The sequence below is a fragment of the Pelmatolapia mariae genome, linkage group LG1 (genome assembly GCF_036321145.2).
Source record: "Pelmatolapia mariae isolate MD_Pm_ZW linkage group LG1, Pm_UMD_F_2, whole genome shotgun sequence".
Classification (NCBI taxonomy): Eukaryota; Metazoa; Chordata; class Actinopteri; order Cichliformes; family Cichlidae; genus Pelmatolapia; species Pelmatolapia mariae.
Genome location: NC_086227.1, coordinates 27427892 through 27453120, shown reverse-complemented (window position 1 = coordinate 27453120; position 25229 = coordinate 27427892). Strand labels below are relative to the sequence as shown.

Below are 25229 nucleotides of genomic sequence, written 5' to 3'. Positions count from 1 at the left end.
CAATTTAAATGCAGAGCTCTTGAGTACACAAGTCTAAACTACTGTATACTTGAGTTTGTGCCTCGGCTTCTGCTGTGTGTGCGTTAAGGGGATTGTTCATAGTTTGCTGGTGGGTGGACTACGGGATTTTTACATATAACTGGCTTAGACTCGCCTATAGGACTAAAATGTAAAAATGCAACGAACAGAATTTGTTGTGCAGGCCCGAAGAACCGTTTCTGTTGTTCTTTTATTGTCATACGTGAGTATTGTCAGTATTATTCTCTACCACTCCACCCCACCAACGAACCCCGCCCCTACAGCCTTTTCATCTTGTGCATTTGAACCGGAAATAGAAAATGCTCAGACACTTCACCTTTTATTTATTACTTATCAAAATTGAATCAGACTCGTTTATCTACATTTTCTCTATATTTTTTTATTTTAAAATTTGATATTTAAATTTGAATTATGACATAAAATGAGATAAAATGACATGAGTCAGCAATACTTTTCGGACATGCACATGCACTTTTTGTATGTAAATTACTACCATATCACATATACAGTTAAATATAAACTACGCAATTGGGTTACTTTTGAATCCATGGCTTCATGATAGACCTACTGGGATAATCAACTACTGTTGATACTTATCAAGATTCACTCAGTGTTAGTGTGGATCCCTGCTGAGTCGCATCGAACTGCTGAACAACCCCTCAACAGCCTTATTTTTTCCAAATTAATGCGTCTCGTTTTCATTATTCTTCATAATTTTCTTCCTTTATTTCAACTGGGGGGCCGGCTAAGTGACTTAAGCTATAGGGCTTATTAGTAAATAATAATAATATACTAAACTTGGAACTAAGCTAAACAATGCTGATCCATATTTATACTGAGGTTTACTGAGATGGTTAGCAAAATCATTTATATGATTTTAATGGCTTGTTTATTTTCCTGATTGATTGGTTTATTTGTGAGAGACTGCATTAAATACTTATATAGCGATTTGGCACATACGTTGAATATGTACATAAATGAATAATATATGAACGACATGAGATTATAAATGATTTCCTGCAATTCTTTCAGTGGCCGGAGCAAATCAGCGTTGCCTAGCGACCTTGATAGCGTTCCTCTTTTCCTGTGAGAGCCACTTGTCTGCAACCCAGACGCATCCCACGTAGGTTGTGTGTGTGTGGGGGGGTAAAACATTACTACCAGGCAGGGGGTAATTATTTAAATCGCAAATTAATGCCTTGCTGTCAAAGACAATCTTTGGTGTTCTGTAACAGATGCAAAACGGATATGTCGCACTGTTTGCTCTCATGCCGCCTCCGGGGCTCTCAAGTTTCAGTTACTTGGTTCACAACAGTGTAACGTTTCACCGCCGTTACTTTGTGCCCGGTATCCTGCCGCCTTGGGCGCTGCTGGCCAGATGGCAGCTCGCGGTAATCTGCTTAGCAGCGCGCGCCGCATGTTCTGAATGAGAGAGGTAAGACAGAGAGGAAAAAACAAAACAAAAGCGGAGCTCTGTCAAGTTCAGTTTTTGGTTTTGGTTTTTTCTGTTGAACTGTAACGGGCAAAAAATAATTCAAGTCATGTTTGGAAAGGACTATTTTTTCTACTGGAGCGGCGTCTGTTACCGCTGACAGACAGGTGTGTGGAGGAACAGGTAGCTTGTTTTGTACGACTCATGTCAGAGCAACAGGTTGAATGTTTGTTGGCGCTGCACTTGTGATGGGGAGAGAGCTTTGTGCGGGGAGTCCGCAACGACAGGTAAATCTCATAGACGCGCCACATATTTTAGGCTGTTATCTGCATAGGTTTACAAATTTGCGCAGCACATAGTCTTGTAGGCGGTTTTAGATAAAGTGTAAGCTTTTCTATCTCCTAACGGATAGTATAGGTTGAAGCCTGGACCAAGTAATATAACACTAGAGATGACTGCACTGCTGGCCTCTTTTTGTGCGTCTAAATGCGAAATTGAAGCTGCTAAGTATTGTAATGAAGAGAGCTTTCCGCTAAGCCTCAATTTCCAACAAACTTGTGTGAAAACCCGTTTGGTTGGATAAAACCTGGGAGCCAGATGCCAGAGGAAAAAGGGCATGTTTAATTCAATGGGAAATGAAGAAAAGGAAAAAGCAATGTAGCAGTATCAGCTGAGCTGTGCCTCCATCAAGCTGTACATGATAGTGTAGGCTTTGGCTAGGGAATAGCCTGCATGGCATTTCACTCTCCCCAGATTTGTCTCATGTTGGATTTTGGTCTGACCAGGTCTCTCTTTCCTTCTCTCCTTCTCTCTTTTCCCTCTCTAGATTGTAAAATCCTACCTATCATGTGAGGGCTTTGGTTACGGTTTTTGTGTGCATGTGTGTGTGTATATGTGTATGCCTGTGAGGGACAGTGTAACAGAGAGCTAAGAGTCATAGCTTCACGCCAGGAGCACTGGCCTGTAAAAAATGTTACTGTTAACTCTTAAACCATGAAAGCATGACAGTCATCACTTATTCAAATCCTGCTAGAACTCTTCCAAAAGAAATCCAAATTCAGAAACATCTCTCTGCCTGCAGGAATGTTCCAGAGTCCAGACCTGAGATGCTGGATCCCTCGGAGAAACTGATTCTGGAATGTTGTGGAGCGAAAGGCCTGAGATGGACTGAAGAGAAGGGAGATTGGAAAACAGAGGGAGGGGCGAAGGGAGACAATGTGCAAAGGGAAAGGCAAACATGGGGCATAGGACACAACAAATGGAGAATGAACGGAGGTAGAGAATCACTTCGTAAGTTATGTAATGACAGCAAGTGGGGAAATAGAAATGATATGCACAGAAGTTGGAAGGACAAGACAGATGCCTCTGGGATGTTGTCAGTTGCAGAAAAAGAGGGTGAAATTGCGCAAAGGGAGAGGGAAAATAATCTCTGGCCTATCTTTCTGTGGCTGTTGTCCCTGAAGAACATCAGTGAACAAAAGATGAAAAGGCAGAACATCATGAGGATGAGGTGGCGTCATATTCTTTTCTGGTTACCTCTCCTCTTCCTCAGCCTCTGTCCAAAACCTGCTTCTTCACAGGTAAGAGCTGCTTAAAGGTTATCATTTCTGATTCAGATGCTGTTTAGAAGTCAGGTTAGGGTTACCCTAACCCTAACCCATTAATAATGGTTCTGTGCAGGTAAGTTGAGGCACTGCTGCAGTGAGTCAAAATAAATCTGAAGAAAAAAAATAATTACATCATTATTAATTTCATCGTGTAAACCCATGCTTTTTCTACATTTGTATCTCAAATGATCTTCAGATACATCATTTGCAAAGAGTACATTTTCCAGTTGAATTGATTCAAATAATATGCCTATATATTTTAATTATTTTACTTGTTAAAGGTCTTAATCTTGATAAATACATCACATGCCATTGTAAGAGTTTTCTATACAAAGTTTTTTGTGTTACATCGTGATTGATATTATTATTTCTTTGAAGTAGATTCAAATACAGTATATGGCCTTACAAGTTATTATTGTATCCAAATGTTTGTGGCTGCAGTCCCCAAAGCTACAAAAATATGGCAAGACACCAGGATTAAAGGGATTATCAGACTTTCTCAATCTTTCACAGGGACACTTCCCACGAATGGAGAACATTGCTGCCTTTAAACCCGTGTCAACCTCGCCACCTCGTTACACCTGTGGCTTTCCAGAGCGGAGCAGCTACTGTCAGTCACCTTCTTCTCAGGCTGAACTGCTCACATGTTATCAGGCCTTCTGTGTCCAAGAGTGTCCCTATAGATCCTCCACACCTCCGTATGCTCCGCTGCTGCTGGCTGCACACAGGTAGCTTCATTAAGTTCAGAGTAATGTCAGGTATTTTAGAAGTTATTTTCTGTCGAAACCTTTAAGGCAAAGCAAAATTAATAAATTAAAAAAATAAAACATTTGACTTATTTATTAAATTGTGTTAATGACATTACAATCAGTGTTGGGAAGGTTACTTTTAAAATGTATTCCATTACAGATTACAGAATACATGCCACAAAATGTATTCTGTAACGTATTCCGTTACGTTACTCAATGACAGTAACATATTCTGAATACTTTGGATTACTTAATATATTATCATGCTTTTTACAACTACGTGAATGCACTATTGCTGTGTGATTTATTACTGTTGTTAAGGTCCGCAGCTCCGAACCGTAGTAAAGGGACCTCTGGCTAATACGTCTGGTTCTGTGTAGGACAGGTAGCCGAAAAATAGCTTTACTTTGTTGTCTGGGTCAACTTTGCTTGCGAGAGACAGAGAGAGGCGTTGAAAGGCTGCTCCAACGGAACTTATTGTTTTCGTAGGAAAACACGAACACAGTGTACAGTCGAGTGTTAATAGCTTACTTACAACTGGGCTCGTCAGGCACTCTTCTTGGCTGCAGTGGTTATTATTATATTTACATGCTTCCAGCTCCCGTTTTTGCTCGGTGACAGCTCATACTTTTCCTTTTTCTCCCTCCCTCGCTCACAGACACATAACTGTATGGCAGTCCATTGTCCCTGCAGCACGGACTACACTGCCCATGAGGCTACATTCTTTAGGGCTATGCCTGTAGCATTCTGCCTATTAGCTTAGCACAGCAACAACAACAAAAAGGCGCTCTCTCACCCAGGAAACAAACAGTCAGAGAGAGAGCGTCGCCCTGTAACCATGGCAACCGTAACGCTGCCGCCTGGAACAACAGAACACAGCTGTCATACAACAGTCCTGACCCGCGACAATATGAAACAGGAAAGTACCGCCGTGTAATCCATTTATTTTAACAAAGTAACTGTATTCTGAATACTACCCTTTTAAATGGTAACTGTAACGGAATACAGTTACTCATATTTTGTATTTTAAATACGTAACGGCGGTACATGTATTCCGTTACTCCCCAACACTGATTACAATCGGTGTCTTGCTAATAACTGCAAGTTATTTGGTTTCTTAGGGAGAACATACTGACATGCCTGCACTTCATTCCACCAGGGGTACCTGTGTAACTGAAGACACTAACGACACTCGTCCTGGTACTCAGAGAGAAGCTGGAACCTCTAACAGTTTCGATGGGACTTCTAGTGGATCCGGCAGTTTGTTGTTTCAGCCAGGCCAGGATGGGTGCCTGGTCACTCCCCCTTCACAGAAACTTGGAGCAATCGGTTCCCTCACCTTGGCATTGTGGATAAAACCAAGCTCTGCTAGAGAAATGTGAGTCTGAATTTTGTAAGCTGTAAGAATACGGTTGTCATTGTATAATTGGAGATAAGAATCCTTCTTTAAATCGAATCATCCACTGAGTACTGCTTTTGTTAAAATTGATTAATTATTAGTCTTATCATACAGTTCATTGTGCAGTACAAAATGTTTAGATGGCTTGACAGGCAATGATTGTTTACTTCTTAACTCATAAGAAGCAAAAGACAGATGATAGCTGTGTGTGCATGTACATGGCAGCTATTTATTTGTGTGCGTGTGCGTGCATGTGTGCGTGTTATCATATACGTTTTCTACTACTTGAGGTTTGGCTAATCTTTCAGTTGCATCATCCCTTCAAACCCCCTCCTTCTTCTGTAAAGTGCTGCAATTCTGGTAGTTGTTGGAAACAAAAAAAATATTTAGCAAAATGCATTAGGTTTTGATTGAAATGTTTTCTGTTTGATTGAAAGCCATGTTTACAGTCAGCAAAGAAGCCAATTAAATCAGGTGGAAAAAAGGAATTGGAAAGGCTAGTTCATGAAAAAGAGAAGCCAATCAGATGAAATAGAGGCAGAACATGAGAAGATGGCGTGGCTGTTTTCTTGACAAATCCTATTTAAAAAAAACAAAAACCTAAATGGTGAAATTTGTTTTTGGAAAAACACCATCACCATTGCAGTAAGTAAGTAAAAGGACAGGTAGGTCTGTGCCCGATGTTCCCTTTGTATGATTGCAACAGGTGAAAAAGATTGAATATCTATTTGATCCAATTCAGGTTTTATTTAGATCATTCCAAATAACAGCAACAGCCACCTCAAAGCACTTTATATTGTAAAGTAAAGATCCCAGACAATCAGACAACACCCTATGAGCAACCATTTGATTACAGTGGGAAGGAAAAACTTCCTTTTAACAGGTAGAAACCTCCAGCAGAACCAGCCTCAAGGAGGGGTAGCTATCTGACGAGATTGGTTGGGGTTGAGGGGAGAAAGACAGGACAAAATACTAGGAATGGGTGAAACACACATGAATATTCAAATTTTATATAATGTTTTTAAATATAGTCAATTATTAGTACTGGGTCTCAAATACTGCTATATAGCATCAGAGTAGTGCTACACTATCCTGTTGTAGCGATGACATATAAACCACTCCTTCTAGACCACTGTGAAGTTTAGTCAAAATGTATATATGATGATAATATGACATTAAATATGATTTACAAATATTTACATGAAAGAGAAAGCCCTGTGATATCGATCCAATAACAAGGAGCAGGTCAGGTCTGGTGAGATCAGTATAACCATCAGGAAACAATTAGCTGTCATGTCACAGACATGTTGTGTGTAAGAGACAGTGGATGAGAGTGTGCTGGTATGTTCCAGGCAAGGGTAGCATGGTGCAGAGTTACACACTCTCAGATCAGCTTGCAATCACACACACATGCACACACTCACATAGACAAGGCGCTTGCCCACACTCAAAGAGATCAGCTGGCTTTACTCTGCAACCCTATCTCTTCCTACATACAGCAACACTTAAGGCAGGTGATTTGAACAACATGCATGTCAAGAAATTGAAAGTAAGCTAAAAAAAATACATAATGCCTTTGTTTAAATTAAAAAATTTAGCTGATAAAACAGGACTAAATTGATTTGGCAGTGAGCTGTTTTTACACTGTCAGACTAGGGATGGACAGCTTAAAATAAAAGTATCAAACTAAATTCAGCTTCAGTTGCAGAGAAAACGTCTTATCTTAACTGTAAAAATGTAGTGCCTGCATTAACCACAGGTTAACAAAATTATGTTATGCTAGTAGTGGAAAATGTAGCCTTGAGTTGATGGGCTCATTCTCACGTTTGTAGTGTTCAAATGCATCTGACACTCAGGTAATGTCAAAGCAATAAAAAGCTTTACATAACTTTATTATATAACTACAGTAGTATTCAAAAGACTTGTAATATTAATTTAGCTCATCAAGAAACATCAAATGATCTGGTGAAGTGTCATTATATTGTTTTTTAATATGATCAGGAACAGTTTGCACCATTTTCACAAACAAGGACAGGTTTCCTGTTTTGTGGATTACTTGGAAATTTTGAGTGAGCTGTTAAGAATATTTGGAGATTTCCAGACATACTCACTGCATTCACTTATTCAGCAGTGTACCAAAAAGATAAGTGTGACCAGGATCTTTACACTAGTGATAGCTTTGAAGGAGCTTTAGTCAAACACCAGACAGGCTACATACATTTTGTACAAACTCTGTGGATGTTCAGTTAATTGTCAGTGTCTGTTAAGTTTATCTCAGATGGAGAATCATCCAGAGATCAAATCTCTCCTTTAAATTTCACGCTGTGATTTTTGTTTGTGAAGTTGTCTGTCTCAGGATTCAAATGACAGACAAGTCTTGTCTTGGTCTGTGGAACATGACACCTGTATGGCTGAATGCAACTGAATGGAAGTAATATCTCCCCCCCCTTCACTCACTCTTTCTCTCTCCGTTGCTCTCTTTCTGCTGCTGTCGTTGGCTATCATTCTTTTGTAGTAGAGATGATCATGGCTGCCATCAAAGAAGCCAGATGAAAGGAGGTCTCTATCCTCACCTCTGTCCATCTTTCCTCACCCCACTCTCTGTGTCCCTCCCCCTCTTTGTGATTTCACATCCCTCCCCTCTGAACAATGAACAGACCCAGCCACCTGTTCTTCCAGACGATGGTTTTTACAACACTATGGCTTTGCTTTATAGAAACAGATTATGGTGATAGTAGTATCAGTGTGTATGTTGAGTATTGTGATGTACAGTTAGGTCCATAGGTATTTGGACAGCGATACTTTTTTTCTCCTCTCTGCATACCACCAAAGTGGATTTTAAGTCAAACAATAAAGATGTGATTAAAATTCAAACTTTCAACTTCAACAAAATGTTGTAATAACTATTCAGGAATTCAACCATTTTTAGACAAACAAAAGGACTGGACAAGTTCTAAAGATAAGGATTGTTTGTAGTACTTGAAAATCCTAGAAGTGTGGTACTAACTTGGCCATTGTAGAGTGTTTCTATGTCTTAAGAAACTCTTGGTTTGCTTTTGCAGTATGCCTACCTTTATTATCCATTTGCACTACAAATTGCTGTCCAATCGGTTTTGCAGCAGTTGGCTGAATCTGAGCCCTGCACACCTCAGAATTCATGCTGCTACTTCTTTCAACAGTCACATCCTCAATAAAGAACAGTGACCCAGTTCTATTGGCAGCCATACATTTGACATGTAGTTGATAGGATACTCCTAAAGTAATGTAATGTTATCTGTCTGAGGTTTTTTTCTCACTAGGTGTTTTTTTTTGTTTCTGTTTTTTGTTTTTGTTTTTCAGCTTATTGACACTGACCTCAACTTTTCTTTGGACCTCATATTGAGAGTTTTAGTCAATTGCTACCAAATACAAGTTCCATCCTTAGAAATCCACTCCAGATCTTTTATCTGTTTAATTTGTCATTGAATTATGAGTCATGTGGACATGAAGTGGACATGAAATTGACATAAAACTGGTTGTCGGTTACTTGTCAAATTTTACCTCTGATAATAGGGGCCATGTATTTAAAATATTTGTATTATGTTTTTGTTAAAACTCCTTCAATTAAAGCTGAAAATATGCACTCCAGATATCTGGATTGTCTTTATTAAAATTCACTGTGGTGGTCAAATGAGAAAATTACAAAATTGTCTTGTTATCCAATTAACCAATAGGTTGACAGTCTAAAACTTGCTTAATTTTAAGTAAGCATATAGCTTTAAAACAAAGAAGCAAAAATTTTTTACTGGTTTTCTGAAATGTGTGTATTTTTTTCCCACATATATCATTCTTAATATCAGACTGCTGCTCACATAAAATTAAGTTGGACTCTGTGATGTTCAGGTCAATATGTATGGCCAGTAATAATTGCATACCTTCCTTAATAGACACTTTTATGTGTGTGTTAAAGGAAAAGTACTTGAAAGAATTTCTGACTCGTGTTGTACTTATAGTAATTTACCTATTGGTATTTTTTTGATATTTGTTTTCTTTAGCCTGTCTTTCTATCTTTCTCTCCACAGAGACTCACTTTTATACCTACGTGCTTGTACAGACATACATTCAAATGCTCTTTTTCTCTTGCATGCACCTAACTGTGATTTATAGGGTTTCCTGCTCTGGGTTCATAAAAGCCATGATTTCCCATAAAATGTCAGTGATGGTGGTTAATATGACACGTAGAGAGTGTGTGCGTCTGCGCCTCAGCGTAGCAGCGGAAACCTTACAGTCATGTAAAATATTGATATTCCATGTGAAAATGTCAGAATGAGAGACTGTGTGTAGTGTTGCTCAGCTTCATGGGTGTTAGAGTCCATTCTTCCCTTTGTTTCCTGAGGTGAAGCTTTAAAATTCTTACTGCTAAATATTCATGTGAACCTTTTTGGACTGTCAACTGATGCAGACATAATTGAATCCTTTATTGTTTATGTGTGTGTTTTCTGTTTCACTCAGGATGCTCCTGGAGAAAAGTTCAGAGCAGCGGCTGTTTTTTTCTCTGACCGTGTCTGGGGAAGCTATCATTCTGCGATATGGTCAGTCCAACAATCAGACTTCTATGAACAGCTTTAGAACAGAGGGCAGACTAGGACTGGAGAGGTGGACACATCTTGTTTTGCAGGTGAGTAATCCATAGTTTAAGTATCCCCATGGTGAGTCGTGTTAAAGATGCTATGGTTGGACACTGTCAGAGGTACATGAATTTGATCGTGTATATTTACATCCAGCCTGTTTGTAATCATTCTACCATGAGTTTTGTTTTTAGCTGCAGTACTTAGGGCTGTGAAAGCGGAATGGTCTCTTTTTATTATAATCTGATTGTCTCTGTCATCCTCTGTGTCTGTTTTACTCTTTCATTCTCTGTCCATCTTTTTCTCATCCACTCTGTGAGCTGGTGGTAATTATACTGGAAAACATCTGTTTTGGAACAGCTGCTGGGGCCAGGGGCATACACATTACTTCAGACACACAGACACAGATGCTTTCCTTACACTTTCAACACAATATTTCAAAAGTCTATGGCCTGAATGAAAACAAAAGCAAACAAGCAAACAAAAAAACAAAGCTGCTGAATTTTAGTTACTTAAGTTATTTGGGACTTTTCCGTGATTTGTAAAATATAACAAAGAAAGTACAGTCTTGCCTATACAACTGTATCATTTTTATTTTACTTAAATATTTTTCTAATTGTTGGTTCTTTTAATATTTTTTTTGGATAGCAGTACTTTAGTGCATGTGCTTTTGTACATAAAATTTGATAATTTTATGTATTGGTTGATAATTCTTAACTAAATACATTTGTCTAATTAAGTTATCAATATTTTTTCCCAGCTAAACTTGGCATCTATCTGTACAATTCAAGTGAACTTGTGAGTTTCTCAATGCAATGCCTTTTTCTGTCTAAATATTTTATCTTTGGTTTTATTCATTTTTATTTCTTTTTTTTCCACACTCTGAGTTGATGTAAGTTTTATATGAAGTAGAAATTTTAGGAAACATTCAGTAAGAAATACAAGGTGGTCTGGACAAAATGAGGCTTTCATTAGCACTGATCACTCTAAAATGGCAGGTAGTGAAGTGGAGAGAGTTTTGAGGCCCCAAATGGATCCCTATGTGTGTTGATGTGAGTGTTTCTGGTCTGTTGAAGGGTATCGTTTTACAGATTACTCCACTGGACAATCTCTCTCTTTCAGGATCTCTGAATAACACTAAGGCTAGTGTAGGGGGGAAATATGGTTAACATGGTAAGCCTTAAATTCTTGCAACCTAAGTTGTATTTTTTTTCTGTAAAAACAGCAAAAACAGAACAAAACACAAATTTTAACAGGCATTAGTAGAATTTATCCTGTTAGCAACATGATCTGGAATTTAGCTGTTGAGTATAGCTGGCATACATTTTAGGACATCCAGGAAAACATCTTCAGACATCAGATAAAGGCCTCAGATGTCCGACCATAAACAAAAAAGCTTTTCCCATCAAACCTCCCATCAGACCTTTGACAAAACAGCAACAGACTAAAAACGGAAAAAAAAACTGCATCAGGCGATATAGTCTCAGAAAAAACACATCAGACTAAAGGGTCTCAGAAAAATCGGCACCAGATTAAAAAGGTCTCAGAAAAAGCGACATTGGACTAAAAGGTCTCAGAAAAAAGGGCATCAGACTAAAATATGTCAGAAAAAAACGCATCAGACTTAATAGGTCCCAGAAAAAACGGCATTGGACTAAAGGTTCCACGCTTCTGACTAAAAGGTCTCAGAAAAAAACGCCATCAGACTAAAAGGTCTCAGAAAAAATTGCCATCAGACTAAAAGGCTTCAGAAAAACCGCATCAGACGACACAGTCTCAGAAAAAAGTGCCTTAGGGAGAAGCTTTCTGCCAGCCAAATTATTTTCCAAGTGATCAGTGTGTGAGAGTGGCAGAACATGGCTGTGTCCAAATTCAGGGGCTGCTTCCTTCAAAAGCCACATTTGAAGACCGATTATGTCAGAGTGAAATGATGAAAGCTGTCCAGTGTCATCTAGATGTGGCCAACAAATGCGTCCTACTTTCCTCAGTTTTGGAGGATGGGTCGCACCTATGCTTCGTCCTCCCTATACCAGGATTCATTGCAAATCAAGGTTGAAGGAATTTTGGGGGAAAAATGGTGGATGGTCAAACGAAGTGGTCCAGAAATAAACTTTTAAAAGTAAGTGCTGAGTTTTATCGCCCTCAAATATCCAGCAGAACAAATGTGAGTATAACAAAGACTCTTAAAAGTTAAATTTAGCTAAGTTATGTGACATTACTGATATTGCCACTAAATGTGGGTTAGGTCCTCCATGATTTGGTTGGTTGGTCAGTTAGTTTGTTAAGTTAGTTTCTGGCCAAGCTGGGTCTGTTTGGCGATGTGAAACTAAATGTACTTAAAAGTTTTGGGAAAAAATGAGCAGACAGTTCACTTTTTAAGCTGTGTATTCACTGTGACCAAACATTTGACCTGTGAATTTTGGTAAGGAAACAGACAGACTTAACCATGATATGCGAAAGTCATAGTTACATGAGCTCTCATCTTGTAATGAGCAACTGATAATAAGACAGACAGTAAATGGATAAGTTCTCATTTTGTTTCTGCTGTTTTTGGCATGCTTATATTATACAACCTGAGGCTGTTACCTTTCTTATAAAGCCCAAGATATCTGCAGGATTCTATGTCCTGTTTCCCCTTTTTTAGTTTTTTTTTTCTTTTTTTCTCTCTGATATATAAAATATTTCCATGTGATTCTAAGAGAAAATTGTGTTTTCATCTGATAGTTAACAGATATTTAACAAAGTTATCTGATTTTGTTGTTAACTGGCATGGTTAATTTCCTTCCGCAAGTATTCAGAGTCAGGAGAGACTGAAAAACCCACCAGTGAGAGGTGACGGGACAGAGGCTTTCCACCCCTGATGAAACAGCCGGAAAATTCAGCAATGCGAGGAAGATGAGGAGGAAGAGGAGCCAGCAGCAGCTCAGAGAAGATGAGGAGAACAAATAGCGGTTCTCTGTAGTTTAGAAAATGGTGGAATCATTTAAAAGAAATTCTAGATGTTTGTTTCTTGTGTTTGCAGAGGTATCGCCAACACAAAATATAACAGCTTCATTCAGGGAATCACAAAAGTAAATTTGTGATGAATCACTGATGTTTTTCCTGCAGGAAAGGACAGGGGAAAGAAGGAAAAATAAAGGCAAGCACAGACAACTTTGACGATGCTTTGATGTATCCAGAATATATTTAGTTAAAAAAATGTTCTTAACGAAGTGGGATTGTGTTGGTTTTAGTGGAAAACGTATGCAGCTGACTTAAATAAAATGTTCAAAAGAATTGCAAAAAGTTGTTTTTTGCAGTTCTTGTCATGAAGTTGTCTAAGTATTTTATAAGGATGTCATGTGTCTGTATCCTCTCTCCTATTAGACCCTATTACCCAAAAAACATCAGCCTGTTTTAATGCTCTTATATCTTTAAAATCTTAAGAAAATTATGATATTGCAACTTCTCATCCAGTATAAGAATATTTACTACGTCAGTTTACATTTCATTTTATTTGAAATCTACAAAAGGATCGCATCTTTTTAGTCTACTTTTAGCTGTTACTGTGATATTGCCCTTTAATATAACTAAGTAAAACTTTCAGACAGTCATACAGGTATAAAGTAATATGAAATAGAAATAAATACCTTAAATTTGAACTAAAATGTAATATTTGAGACAACAGAGTTAAATTCCACCACTGATAACTTTTTAATGTATAAAAGTATATATAATATAACGTAAGACCTATTATATTTGTATTGTCAAAATGAAAAGAGACTAGTTTCACGAGCTACTCTAGAAAACTAGTTTACTAGCTAAAGTTAACATTACTGTTGGCTAAAGGGACTCAGGCCATGGCTGTGGCGTTCTAACATACACCTCTGATGAAACATCACAATTTTCTCCAATAAAAGTAAAATAAATGACATAAAATAAAGACTTTCTCTATTTCGGTCGTCCACGGCTGTAGCTGCTACCGTCGCGGTTGCTAGGCAACAGGAGGTGCATTGTAGGCTGGTTAGACCGTCTTATTTAACAGCCAGCTAGTCTTCACAGGTCCTTCCTTTGCATTACCCGGCCTACTTAGACCAGTCCTTTGAAGGATGCAGGCCCTGACCTGATAACAGCGTCACCTGCTGGAAGCTTCTCTCTGAGGCACTTTTATCGGAGACCTTTTAGTCTGATGCCATTTGTTCTAAGACCATATTGTCTGATAATGTTTTGTCAAAAGTCTGATGGGTTTTTCAATGGAACATTATGCTTTTTTGTTTAAGGTCTGACAATGTTTTCCTGAGACTTGATGATTTCCTAAAATGTACACTTTAATATACGCAGCTCCACATATCTCTTGGCAGTTTTCAGATGGTTTCCCCCAAGGATTTGTGTCTTCTCCCAGGATTGAACCAGTAAGGCAAATGTGTAAACCACAATTCTATGCCATAAGACACCATAACTGTTAACAATGGAGAAAAATCTACCGTGGTCACTTTTCTATGTAAACTCAGCACTTCGAGCCTAGATTTTACTGTAAATGATCGCACGCCGAAAAATGCTGAAAAGGGTTTTATGATGAAGCACATGGCAGGTATAATGAGGTTGTATCTAAAGTAAACACAAATGGCTTATAATATAAAAGTGGAGGGGACCATGTACAGCTTAAAGTATTAGAGAATAAAACAGGATAATACTCAAAAGTCCAGTCTCCAGTTTCAAATAAAATTATAAAAGATTTAACACTAGAAACGGCAAAGGGGTTACTTGGACTCCTTTGGTATTTAAAAATTATGCAACTTTGTTAAAAGAAAATCCATCATTTCATATTTCATGACTTTTCCTAAATTGGTTTTATTCATCATATGGTGAGTATTGGGGTGTATGGGATAAAAAGAAAAAAATATGACCATTTATGCCTAGAAGTGCTGAAGAAATCGTTTTGACCCTCATACAAATCAGTGTAAAATCCTGTGCTCAACAGTTACTGTGCCTCATATGCATCTTTTGATATGAAGGTTGCTACAGTTTTATTCAGAGCAAGCTATATGTAAATGATGATTGAATAAAGAACTGTAGTTGGATAAAAGATAAATAATTATTGTAGTGGTGAATAAGTCAGGAATGGGATATTGAACTGGTGTGCAGTTGAGGAAGGTGGATTACTGGATGCAGAAGCTGTGCTGAAATTATTGTCTAACTGAGACCAGACTGCAGATACCAGTTTATTTTCAGATTCTAAAATATATTTTATTTTTTCAAATCTATAATGAAATAATAGTAGTCATTTGTTAAGCCCAGAATTGTTATAGATGCTAATAAAATGTTTTGGAATTTTCTTTATTGATGACCTTGCTTTTCATATTTTTAAAAAGATATATCTAAAATTTTCTTTGTTAATACCATGTGTTCTCAAAACACAGTAAAAATAAGTTCCGTAATAACTAAAGTGGATGAGTGCTTTAAAGTGAGCTAACAGTGTCAAATGTAAATACATTAATGAATAGCACGTTCGTTTTGCATTTAAATGGTTGGGAACCCAGGAGTTCTGAGTACGTTATCCATAATGTGCACTGCTTTAAAATGAAAATCATTGTGTCTAGCCTGAAAATTTGACTTGACAGTCTAGTTTACAAGCTTGCTGACTGGTGTTGATGGAACAGTACTTTGGCAGTCTAACATGTTGTTGGCTAAATGTAGTTTTGCTGATGGCTCAGTTGGTTGCTTGCGTGTGTACAGGATGCCTGCCTCTGGGGGTACAGTTGTCATATATGCCTTTGTACAGTATGCTTTATATGTTTGTTGCATATATCAGTGTAGGCATGGGAGAGTACAGTAATTTACTAAAAGTGTGTTACGTTGGTGCACCTTGAAGGTGTTTCAAAACTTTGTATGCGTTTGTTTTTGTGAATTCTCTGTGAATCAGTCTGCCTTTTGTTTAATGGTATGGTGATGTGATCTGCTTTGACCATTCAGAAGAATAACATAATCATACTTGACACTTAAACACCATTCGCATACCCCTGTTCTCCTGCACACACACACACTTATCTACTGGCTTGCTACACAGACACATACTCGCAATTCAGCGGTAATTTGTAGCAGTCTGTCAGCTACAATACAGATATTACCCTATGAAGGAACTCTGTAATTTAGAAACCTTTCCTATACACATATAGTACACACACACACACCTCACACTCACACCCGTCATCTGTCTGTTTGTAAAGATCAAAACACCAAAAAAGACAGTCAAAAGGAATGCGGGTTTCCAAACGCCAGGAGCAATTCACACACACACACACACACGGGTGCCAGGAGCAAGGTGCTGTAGGGATGCTGGTGCTCCCTAGGTAGTTGTCTTATCTGATTATGGTAACGATGTAGAGAATAGCGGAGGAAAATGTTGCCTGGGGGAGGGAGGGAATGACAGAGGAAGAGAAATGGGGGAAGCGGGGATGTGGCTCAGTGTAGTTAAGTGATAGCTGTAAAGTCAGTCTACCATTGGACTCACCTTTCAGTGACTTTTTGCAGGATATCCTAATAATTGATAGTTGTCCATAGAAAAGCATCTGCTCTACAGATGTGGATGAAGAGTTCAGTACAACTAGTCTCACACTGACTGATCTGTGTATAAGAATAATTTGGTATGGTTGGTCTTTTGTTTTATTTTAAGTGTCACAATGTCAAACTTAAATGAATTATTAGTGTCATGGAGCTCTTTACTTAACTTTTGTGCAAATACATTATGTCAGTCTAGAGGTGGATCTACTGTAGGAACTGAGATGTTGAGAAAATGCACTTGTCTTCAAAATCTGGAAATGTTACTCGTGCACCATAAATTGTGTTTTTTGTTTACTGAGTTATCGCTGTTGCTTGTTGTAAATGCAAAACGTCTGTGTTCAGTGTTAGGAAGTCTGCAAGTGTTATCTTTATATGATAAAATGTTGTTATACTGATGACACAGTTTTTAATTGCTCCTACTCAGACACAGGTTCTGTTGTAGCTTCAGAGTGCTTTCATGTTTTTCAGCAATCTCTGCATGGTCTAAGCTTACGTTAAGCGAGAACAAAGTCAACTGAGTTTGGAAATCCGGGGAAGTGGTTTTTAAAACCCACTGAATTTGTTCTAAGTAAAGTCTTTCCTTTTAACCTCTCTTTAAAGAGCTTGTTAAAGAGCTAAAGCCTAAATTTGGGTCCTCCATGGAGAGGCTTTTGTATGCTGCATTTCTGTTTATGATTGATAGAAATTAGGGCATTTTGTACATGAATGCATCATCTTGGGATCCAAAGAACATAAGCACTGTTTATCAAGGTGCAATAACATTAATTAGGAACACGAAGGCATTCAGTAATTACTCCACAGTGTATGCTTGGGTTGGTTGGCCTTATTTATGAATTGTCATTTTCACCACCATATCTCTTTCAGTGTGTTTTATTCTTGTAGAAAGCTCTGTTCACACGGAGAGAGAAAACTGCTCATCACACCTATAGATTCATATTGTGGTGAGCAATGGTGAGTGGTGGGACATACTTCAACAATGAATAGTTGCAAAAAAAAAAAAGGATCTGATTCTGCCCTGATACTACCGATCTGTCCAAAGTGTACCCCACCTCACGCCCTATGGTAACCCTATGGCACCGAACCCCCCTCAACCCTGATGAGGATAAGCAGAAGAAAATGAATGAATGGATGGATTGATGGATCTGATTCTTTATGTAGACATTAAAAGTAAATGTTTACAGAGAAAACAATACATAGCAATTATTTATCTTATTATCCTTTTGGCCTGTAGCACCTTAGCCTTACTGTGCTTACTTGGATTGTTTTGGAAAGGCAGTTTATCCCACAAATAATTTACATCGTCTGTAGGTTGATTTGGGTTGCAAGAGAGAAAACGATTTTTAAAAATGCTTTTAGACAATTAACCTTCCTTAATCTGAACAAATGCTAAATGAATGATTGAAGTTCATCAAATTTATGTCCCGGTGTCGTAAGTCGTGTGGGAAATTCAGTAGTAGGTGAGCATGATGAAGAAGAATTGTGAGATAAATCAGATACCAATAATATTAAAATTGTGAACTCTTGTCCTTCCTGGCATGGACAACCAGTCACACTGGAAACTTTCATTTCTTGCTATTAAATATAGTAATATATGAAAGAAGAGGATGTACACATTGGCTCAACATATACTTAGAGAGTCCTAGCCATAAAGACAGAGAAAAAAAGTGGGGAAACTGACAAGTTAAGAAAACATGACAAGTCAGTATGTGTCTGGGTGTCATTCTAAGTTAAGGCCCAGTCAGGATTACAAGGACACAAATGCAGACACACATCTGTATCAATGTATTTATTGGAGGGAGTGAACTAGTTGTTCCCATTGCTCTCCAATTTGTTCTAAGGACTGTGACAGCTCATCTGTTTCACTAATCTGCTCTTAGACACTTTGGCTGCTAAAACTTCTACTGCATGCCATAATACCCTTAATGAATGTTTTCACGCGCAATTAGACTCTGGCCTGTGTCTTTGTGTGTATATGGACTGGTGTAGACTTGGCAGAGAGCTACTATTTTGAACTAACTCGCCTGATAACACCACAGTCTTTGCATCTCTATCTTTGGAAACACCCACCTTTATTACCTACACCAAGGAGGTTATGCTTTTGGTAGCGTTTGCATGCACGTCTTTCTGTCTGTAAACGTGATAGTGTGAAAAATCTTAAATGAATTCTGATAAAAGTTTGGTTCATGTAACAATCTATCTATAACAATCAATTTGGCCTACATCCACCAAGGTCTGCAAGATTAACTTAATTATTTATTGATCGACAGTTGATAGGCTTATAACTTTGAAATTATGATTTTTACAAGTGTGGCGTGTATTGTCAACATATAGAAAGTATCATGTCACACGATACTTTAAAGTAATGTGCAATTTTTGTACGTTGCACTTTATGTAGTCCTGTGTTGATTGTCTACTATATGTCATATGTAGCAGTATGGTCTTGGAGGAAGGTTGTCTCGTTTTTGTGGGGGGGACACAATAAACCTTTGGTCAAAACTCTTTTTCACTTGATATTTATTACTAAACATTTAAATTAAATTTTCTAAACAACGAAAATCTCTTTCTGCAGTACATTAATACTGGGTGCTGGTAGTACTTAGGCAAGTTTTGACATAAATCTACTACTGGCTTGGGGCAGTAAAAAAAAAACATATGTTGACAAGTCAATTGGCCAGTTTAACACAAACACCCAAGTCTTTAGCTGTGATGCTAACTGATTAGATAAAGTTAGCTCAGCTGTTTTTTTTTTTGGGGGGGGGGGTTAGTCAAATTTCTTGATATCTGATTGGGGTTCTTAAGGACATCAACACAGGAAGTGACACACAGTGAGCAGAGACCAAAAAAAAGTTAGTGCCATTCAGTGACTTAAATCATAGCTGGGCAAAATAACCATTTTCTCACCTTCGTGATGAGGGGGTTGAAGTGACTGCCAATATCATTACAGAAAGCTGTCAGTTGGCATAAGACAGGATGGCAAATACATTTGAGGATAACCTACTCAGCCAGAGCCTGGAATGTCTGCTAGTAACCAGCTGTCAACTACAAAGCAATTCGAGATGAGCAAATCACTTCCTGTGGGGATGGTTGTTTAGTGCCACGGAAAACATACTTCATTTGTTGAAAGGAAGACATGATGAGGGAATACAGGTACAGTGAAGGAAGCCTTAAACTTTTGACCAACAAAAACTATATCAAAGCAGAATGGGGAACAGTTTCTGCTGGCCAGTTAGTCCATTTCCAAATTCTTGAAGTGTTGCTGACAGAAGATTTGATTTGACTTAGTGATGAGCACACCTCTTTCTAAACGTTTGTGAAATATGAGTTGCTGACTGAAATTCAAAGTGCTATATATTTTTTAGAATGAATAGAATTTCTCCTTTTAAACATCTGATAGTACAGGACTTTGGGCAAAATCTGCTGTTTGTTTAAATGTGCTTTGTATTTAAATCTGACTGACAAAAATCCATTATAATGTTAGTTAATATTATGCGCTTAAAATAAATGTAGAAGTTAAAAGGTTTTTTTGTGTGTGTAGGAGGCCTTACATGTCATATAGCTACAAGCAGATTCACCACACTCTGTCCAATTTGCTTCTCCTGGTTTTGGTTTTGTCTCTGTACCACCTAGAATGGCAGAGAAAGATAGAGATACGCACTGAAGGTTACTTTGTGTGTGTTTATACTTTGCATAAGCATACACTATGTGTACATGCAAGGGAGCATTTTATGCACCCTTTTGTATGCTCTCTGCATGTGCTTGTGTGCACCAGATTACATGCATTTATGTGTGCTTGTCTGTATGTGTGTGAAGGTGAGGCAAGGTTGTTATGCAGGGGTGAAGTGGACACCTCTATGGTACCCCTCTGCCTGCTGGCACTGGAGGCAAAAGGGCACAAGACTGGCATCAATTACATAGAGAGAAAGAGAGAAAGGTGTGTGTGTGCATGCCCATTGTAGATTTTTTTTTTAGCCTGAAATTAATTTATTTATTTAACATCAGTGGTTTAAGTTGGTGTGTAGTGTGGTCCAGCTTAGTGGTGAGAGCAAGGCATTAATAGAGGCAGGGTTAGAGGTTTCATTCCCATTGGAGCTTGGAGATATGAGAGCTAAAAATGCATCCGGCTAAGGTTCTGCAAGTTGCTTTAGATTTAAAAAAGAAAAGAAAAAAAACTTCAAAACTTTTCAACCTTGTTAGAGCAAAAGGAGCTGTTTGTTTAATTCGGTTTTATTAAATTCAGGTTTATCGGTATAGCGCCAAATCACAACAATAGTCAAAGTATTCTTTACTGTAAGGTAAAGACCCAACAGTATTCTGGAGAAAACCTTAACAATCAAGCAACTGCGTATTAGCAAGCTCTTTGCAATGGTGAGAAGTAAAAACTCCCTTTTAACAGCAGAACGAGGCTCAGAGAGGGGCAGCTATCTGCTATGATTATCTTCAACTTTCTTACATTTTAGTGTGGTTCTGTATCTGCGCTCTTGCACCATCATCTAGGTGTCACAACTAGCAGGGAGAGGAAGCAGTTAGTAGAGGTTTATTCCCAATAAGAGAAAATGTGTTGGAGAAATTTCAAGCTCAACATGGCCCAAACTTAACCTGGTCACAATTCACTGGTGCATCCATGCCTTCTCAGCGAAAACAAGAATATCTTCTTTATTTAGTCTCTAACTGGGCTAAATATAAACAAGAAAGAATTTATTAATTTATTTTTTTTAATTTTTGATAAAACAAGAAAAAACTACATTGAACAGACTATTTTGAGGAAAAAATGTATTTGATTTGTCTCATTTCAGCATCTCTCCATTTTTACAGAGTAAATTCTCAGTATGTTCTCGTGAATGTTTTTTGTTAAAGGGATCCACTTTGCTTTTTGCTCTGAAGGAAAAAGTCTGAGACTTATGGTCTTTATTAAAAGGTTGGTGTGTCACCCTCTCTCTCTTTTTTCCTCTTTGTCTTTTTTTTTTACCAGAAGATAATTTTCTTTTCCTCCCTTTCTCATTCTCTCTCGCTACCTCATCTATCTCTCATTCTCTCCCCCTTTCATTGTCTTCCCTCTCCACCTTCTTTGCCCTTCCCTCTTTCCCTCTCATTTTACTCACACACAGTCTCTCCCTCTCTCACTCTCCATCTCCCTGGGGACAATTTTCTTTTCTTAAATAAACTGTCATAGCTAGTGTTAAAATATGGGCCTTACATGGGGTGAGCGCGGCAAGGCAAAGGCATGGGGCCCTGGGATGGTATAAAACATGGATAATATGCTGTGAGAGGTAATTGTATCTTTTAGCGCTGAGATGAGTAGAACAAATGTGTCTCCTCCCCATCTTTTCTCTCTCTCTCTCTCTCTCTCTCTCTCTTTTCCTTCTCTCCTTCTTTTCCTATCTCTTCCTTTACACACTTCAGCCGTGCTAATATGATAGAGAGAATATTGGCCGTACATCAGAGCTGCTAACAGTTCATAGTGAGTAAGGGTAAGTATAGAGGGGGGATGTGGGACTAAAGAGGGTGGGAGAGGATTGGAGAGTGAATAACAAGGAGAGGGAGGGTGATAACAGAAGAGACGGACTGAGAGAAATGGAGAGAGGAAAGGTGAAAATGTGCCTGAAGATGCAAAAGTGACATGCTGATGACACACAAAGTCAAAATCCACTTACTGATTTCACTTTGCTTGTTTTGCTTGTGAAGGGTGAGAACAGGGATAGCTTGGAATATGGAATTAATCTGTTTCCAAAATATTAAGTTAAGAAAGAGATCTGAGAGCATCTAGTCACACAACACCATGACAAGGCCTCGGTCCCTTTGGTTCAAATGAAAACATGAACAACTACTGTCTTAAGCTTAATTGTAAGTTAGCCAGCTGGATCCAATGAAGTAATCAGATTTTGATTAAATGAGCTCTTAGGAGCTCTCGCTTCTGCAGAGAGACACCTCTGGCTGCTATCTCCATATAATATATAGAATCAATAAATTTTCATGGTAATGTGAAAACATTACTTTGAATTTGACAATTTTAAAGTCACCTTTGGTGGAGGTTTTTTTTTTCCAATTTTGTCTTCTTCTTCTTCTTCTTAGTCTTTGTTGACCTGACCCAACTGCTCTTCCTCTCTGTGCCCCTAATTTTTTGTTTTTTGTCCTTTTTATCTCCTGTCTTTTACATGATGCTCAACTGTAGAATTTTGACAGCACCCAAGCATTACACTATATTGAACTTGATTCTGTTTAACTGATGGTGACTCAAAACCATCATCCACCATCATTAGTTTTAACCATTTAAAAACTATTACTATTACTAGGTTGTTTAAATAAGACTGAGCTATAAATAGTAATAGTTATATATTTTTTTCCTTTTATATTGACTTGAATCGCAGTATGTTATGCTAAATATCTTCACCACTGGGGTTACTGGGACTCCTACTTTTGCAACCATATTACATGTGCTCTAATCATGCCCATTACTCTTCCGTATTCACACCAGTTTATTTTATTCTTTGTAATTTTAGTTGCTTATTCCTTCCTTCCTTCCTTTTTTCCTTCTTAATATTAAGAATAATTTTGCCACATACATCTCCTTTCTGGTGATGCCTTTATATACTTTACAAAACATCTCCTTTTATGTGTCACTTATTCTCGCCTGCTACTTTTCTCCAGTCAACAACAGTATTGTTCTCTCATTCACTAAACTCTTCACTCCAAACTCATAATATCTCTTGTTATTTCTCTTTCTCTCATTTTGTTTTTTGTCATTCTCGCTCTTTTTATTCTTTATGTCTCTGTCTTTATCCCCCCATTGACAGCTTCACTGGCTGTGGAATGAGGTGTGTTATCAGTGAGTGGCATGTCAGTCAGTCACAGGGCAACATAGCCCAGAGGAGAGATGCAGGGGGAATAGAGCCTGGTGAAGTAGGATGTGTGGGGGCTGTGGCAGGGAGTCAGGGATTAGAGGTAGAAAGAAGAGGACGAGGTATAAGAGGAGGAGACAGTGAAGCATAAGCTAAGCAACATGATTGGATTGTCCAAGAAACAAAAAGAAAAGCCAGGAGAGTATAATTCAAGTGAGCAGGGTGGAGAGATCAGGGTAAAAAGTAAAGATTTAAGGTATAAAGAATGATGAGAGCAAAAGAGTTGATGGGAGGGAAGTGCAAAATGTGGGAGAGGGGTAAGGTGGGATTCTGTGTGAGAAAGGTCAAACATCAACAGTGCAGTGTATATAGACTAGTGTCTGTAAAAAACTTGCATTCAAACACCCATGTGCTCATGGGTACTATCACGCTCAGCTCTGCATAAAGCTTAGCATTCCTCTAGTTGTTAATAGAATAATCTGACAGCAGTAAAATAGATTTCTCTCTTAAAATACTTTCTTTTATGAATCATCATACTTTTTATGCCATGCCCTACCTTTGACCCTAAGCATCTTAGGGCATCAAATACATGTTAGCATCAAATACATGTTCTTTTTTATAATAACAAATACATATATATATATATATATGTATATATATGTATATATATATATATATATATATATATATATATATATATATATATATATATATATATATATATATATATATGCTATGGTAAGGAAGGGCTGCTGACCTGAAAGATAGGATGATGGTGAAGCTGGAAACCTAGACTCTCTGTAGCTGATTACCAAGATTACGTGAAGTACCCTCTGCAGGTCTACTAAAAGATGTGAATGCAGCAATACTTAAAATCCCTACTGTGACCATCCCCCAAACCAACCAGCTGATCTATACACAGCAGCAGTCCTCACAGAGATGCTTGGCTGGAAGATGAACAGCCACAAGGAGCAGTGTCCTACATGGAGAAGGAGACTAGAGGCTAAGGTAGCACAGAGGGAAATTAGCCAACTATCGGAGCTACAGAAAGGTGCGATGAAGAAGGTGCCTAAGAAGTACAGTAAGCTGCCCATATCTGAGGCCTTGGAAACTGCCAAGGAAAGACTCACAGCCTTGGCCAGCCAATTGAAAAGGTATACCAAAGAGATAGAAAGCAGGAGAATAAACTAGCTGTACTTTGCTGAACCATCTAGGGTGTACTCTCAGTGGCAGGGGAACAACATGAGAACAGCCCCACCAAGGCTGGAGATGGAGTAATACTAGAAGAGCATCTGGAAAAAGAATGCAACCCATAACTGCAATGCTCAGTGCTAGCTAGTGGAGCTAGGAGCAGACCACAGCAACCTCCTTGAACATGGTCCAGTATCCATCACAGTGGCAAACATCCAAGAAAGGGTCCCAGGTATAGATAATTGGACAGCACCAGGCCCAACATGATTCACACCTATTGGCTGAAGAAACTGACTGCACTCCATGAGCATCTGGCAGCACAAATGAACCAGCTGCTAATCAACGAGAGACACCCAGAATAGCTAACTGACAGCCAGACAGTCCTGATCCCCAAGGATCCCCAGAAGGGAGTGGCCCCATCCAGCTACTGGCCAATAACCTGCCTTATACCACATGGAAGCTTCTGTCAGGCATCATAGCGGCTAAGATGAACAGGCACATGGGTCAATACACGAGTAGGGCAAGTAACTGGAATTGGCAGGAATAACAGAGGGGCAAAACACCAGCTATGGGTAGACAGAGCAGTCGCTCGAGATTGCAAGACCACCACCAACCTGTTCACTCTCTGGATTTACTATAAGAAATCCTATGACTTAATGCCCCTCACATGGATGGAATGCCTAGAACTATACAAGATCAACAGGACCCTAATAACTTTCATCAGAAACTCAATAAGGATGTGACAAACAACACTAGAGGCCAACTTCAAGCCAATTGTACCATCAAGTGCGGGATCTACCAAGGAGATGCTCTGTCTCCACTGCTCTTC

General features: G+C 38.5%; 1 protein-coding gene across 6 annotated transcripts in view; it reads left to right on the top strand.

Annotated features, from left to right (window-relative positions):
• Positions 1-1370: 1370 nt before the first annotated feature.
• Positions 1371-25229, top strand: part of ush2a (Usher syndrome 2A (autosomal recessive, mild)) — a 216882-nt gene continuing 193023 nt past the window's right edge. For 2 of the 6 annotated variants that reach the window (XM_063477570.1, XM_063477539.1), the window contains exons 1-5: positions 1384-1758; positions 2553-3051; positions 3592-3806; positions 4987-5205; positions 9718-9883. In XM_063477570.1, coding sequence (XP_063333640.1) covers positions 2578-3051; positions 3592-3806; positions 4987-5205; positions 9718-9883 — 1074 coding nt within the window. In that variant the 5' untranslated portion in view covers positions 1384-1758; positions 2553-2577. Of the gene's footprint in view, positions 1759-2552; positions 3052-3591; positions 3807-4986; positions 5206-9717; positions 9884-25229 lie in introns of all 6 variants that reach the window. The other 4 variants (XM_063477578.1, XM_063477546.1, XM_063477553.1 and 1 more) reach the window with 4 other exon arrangements.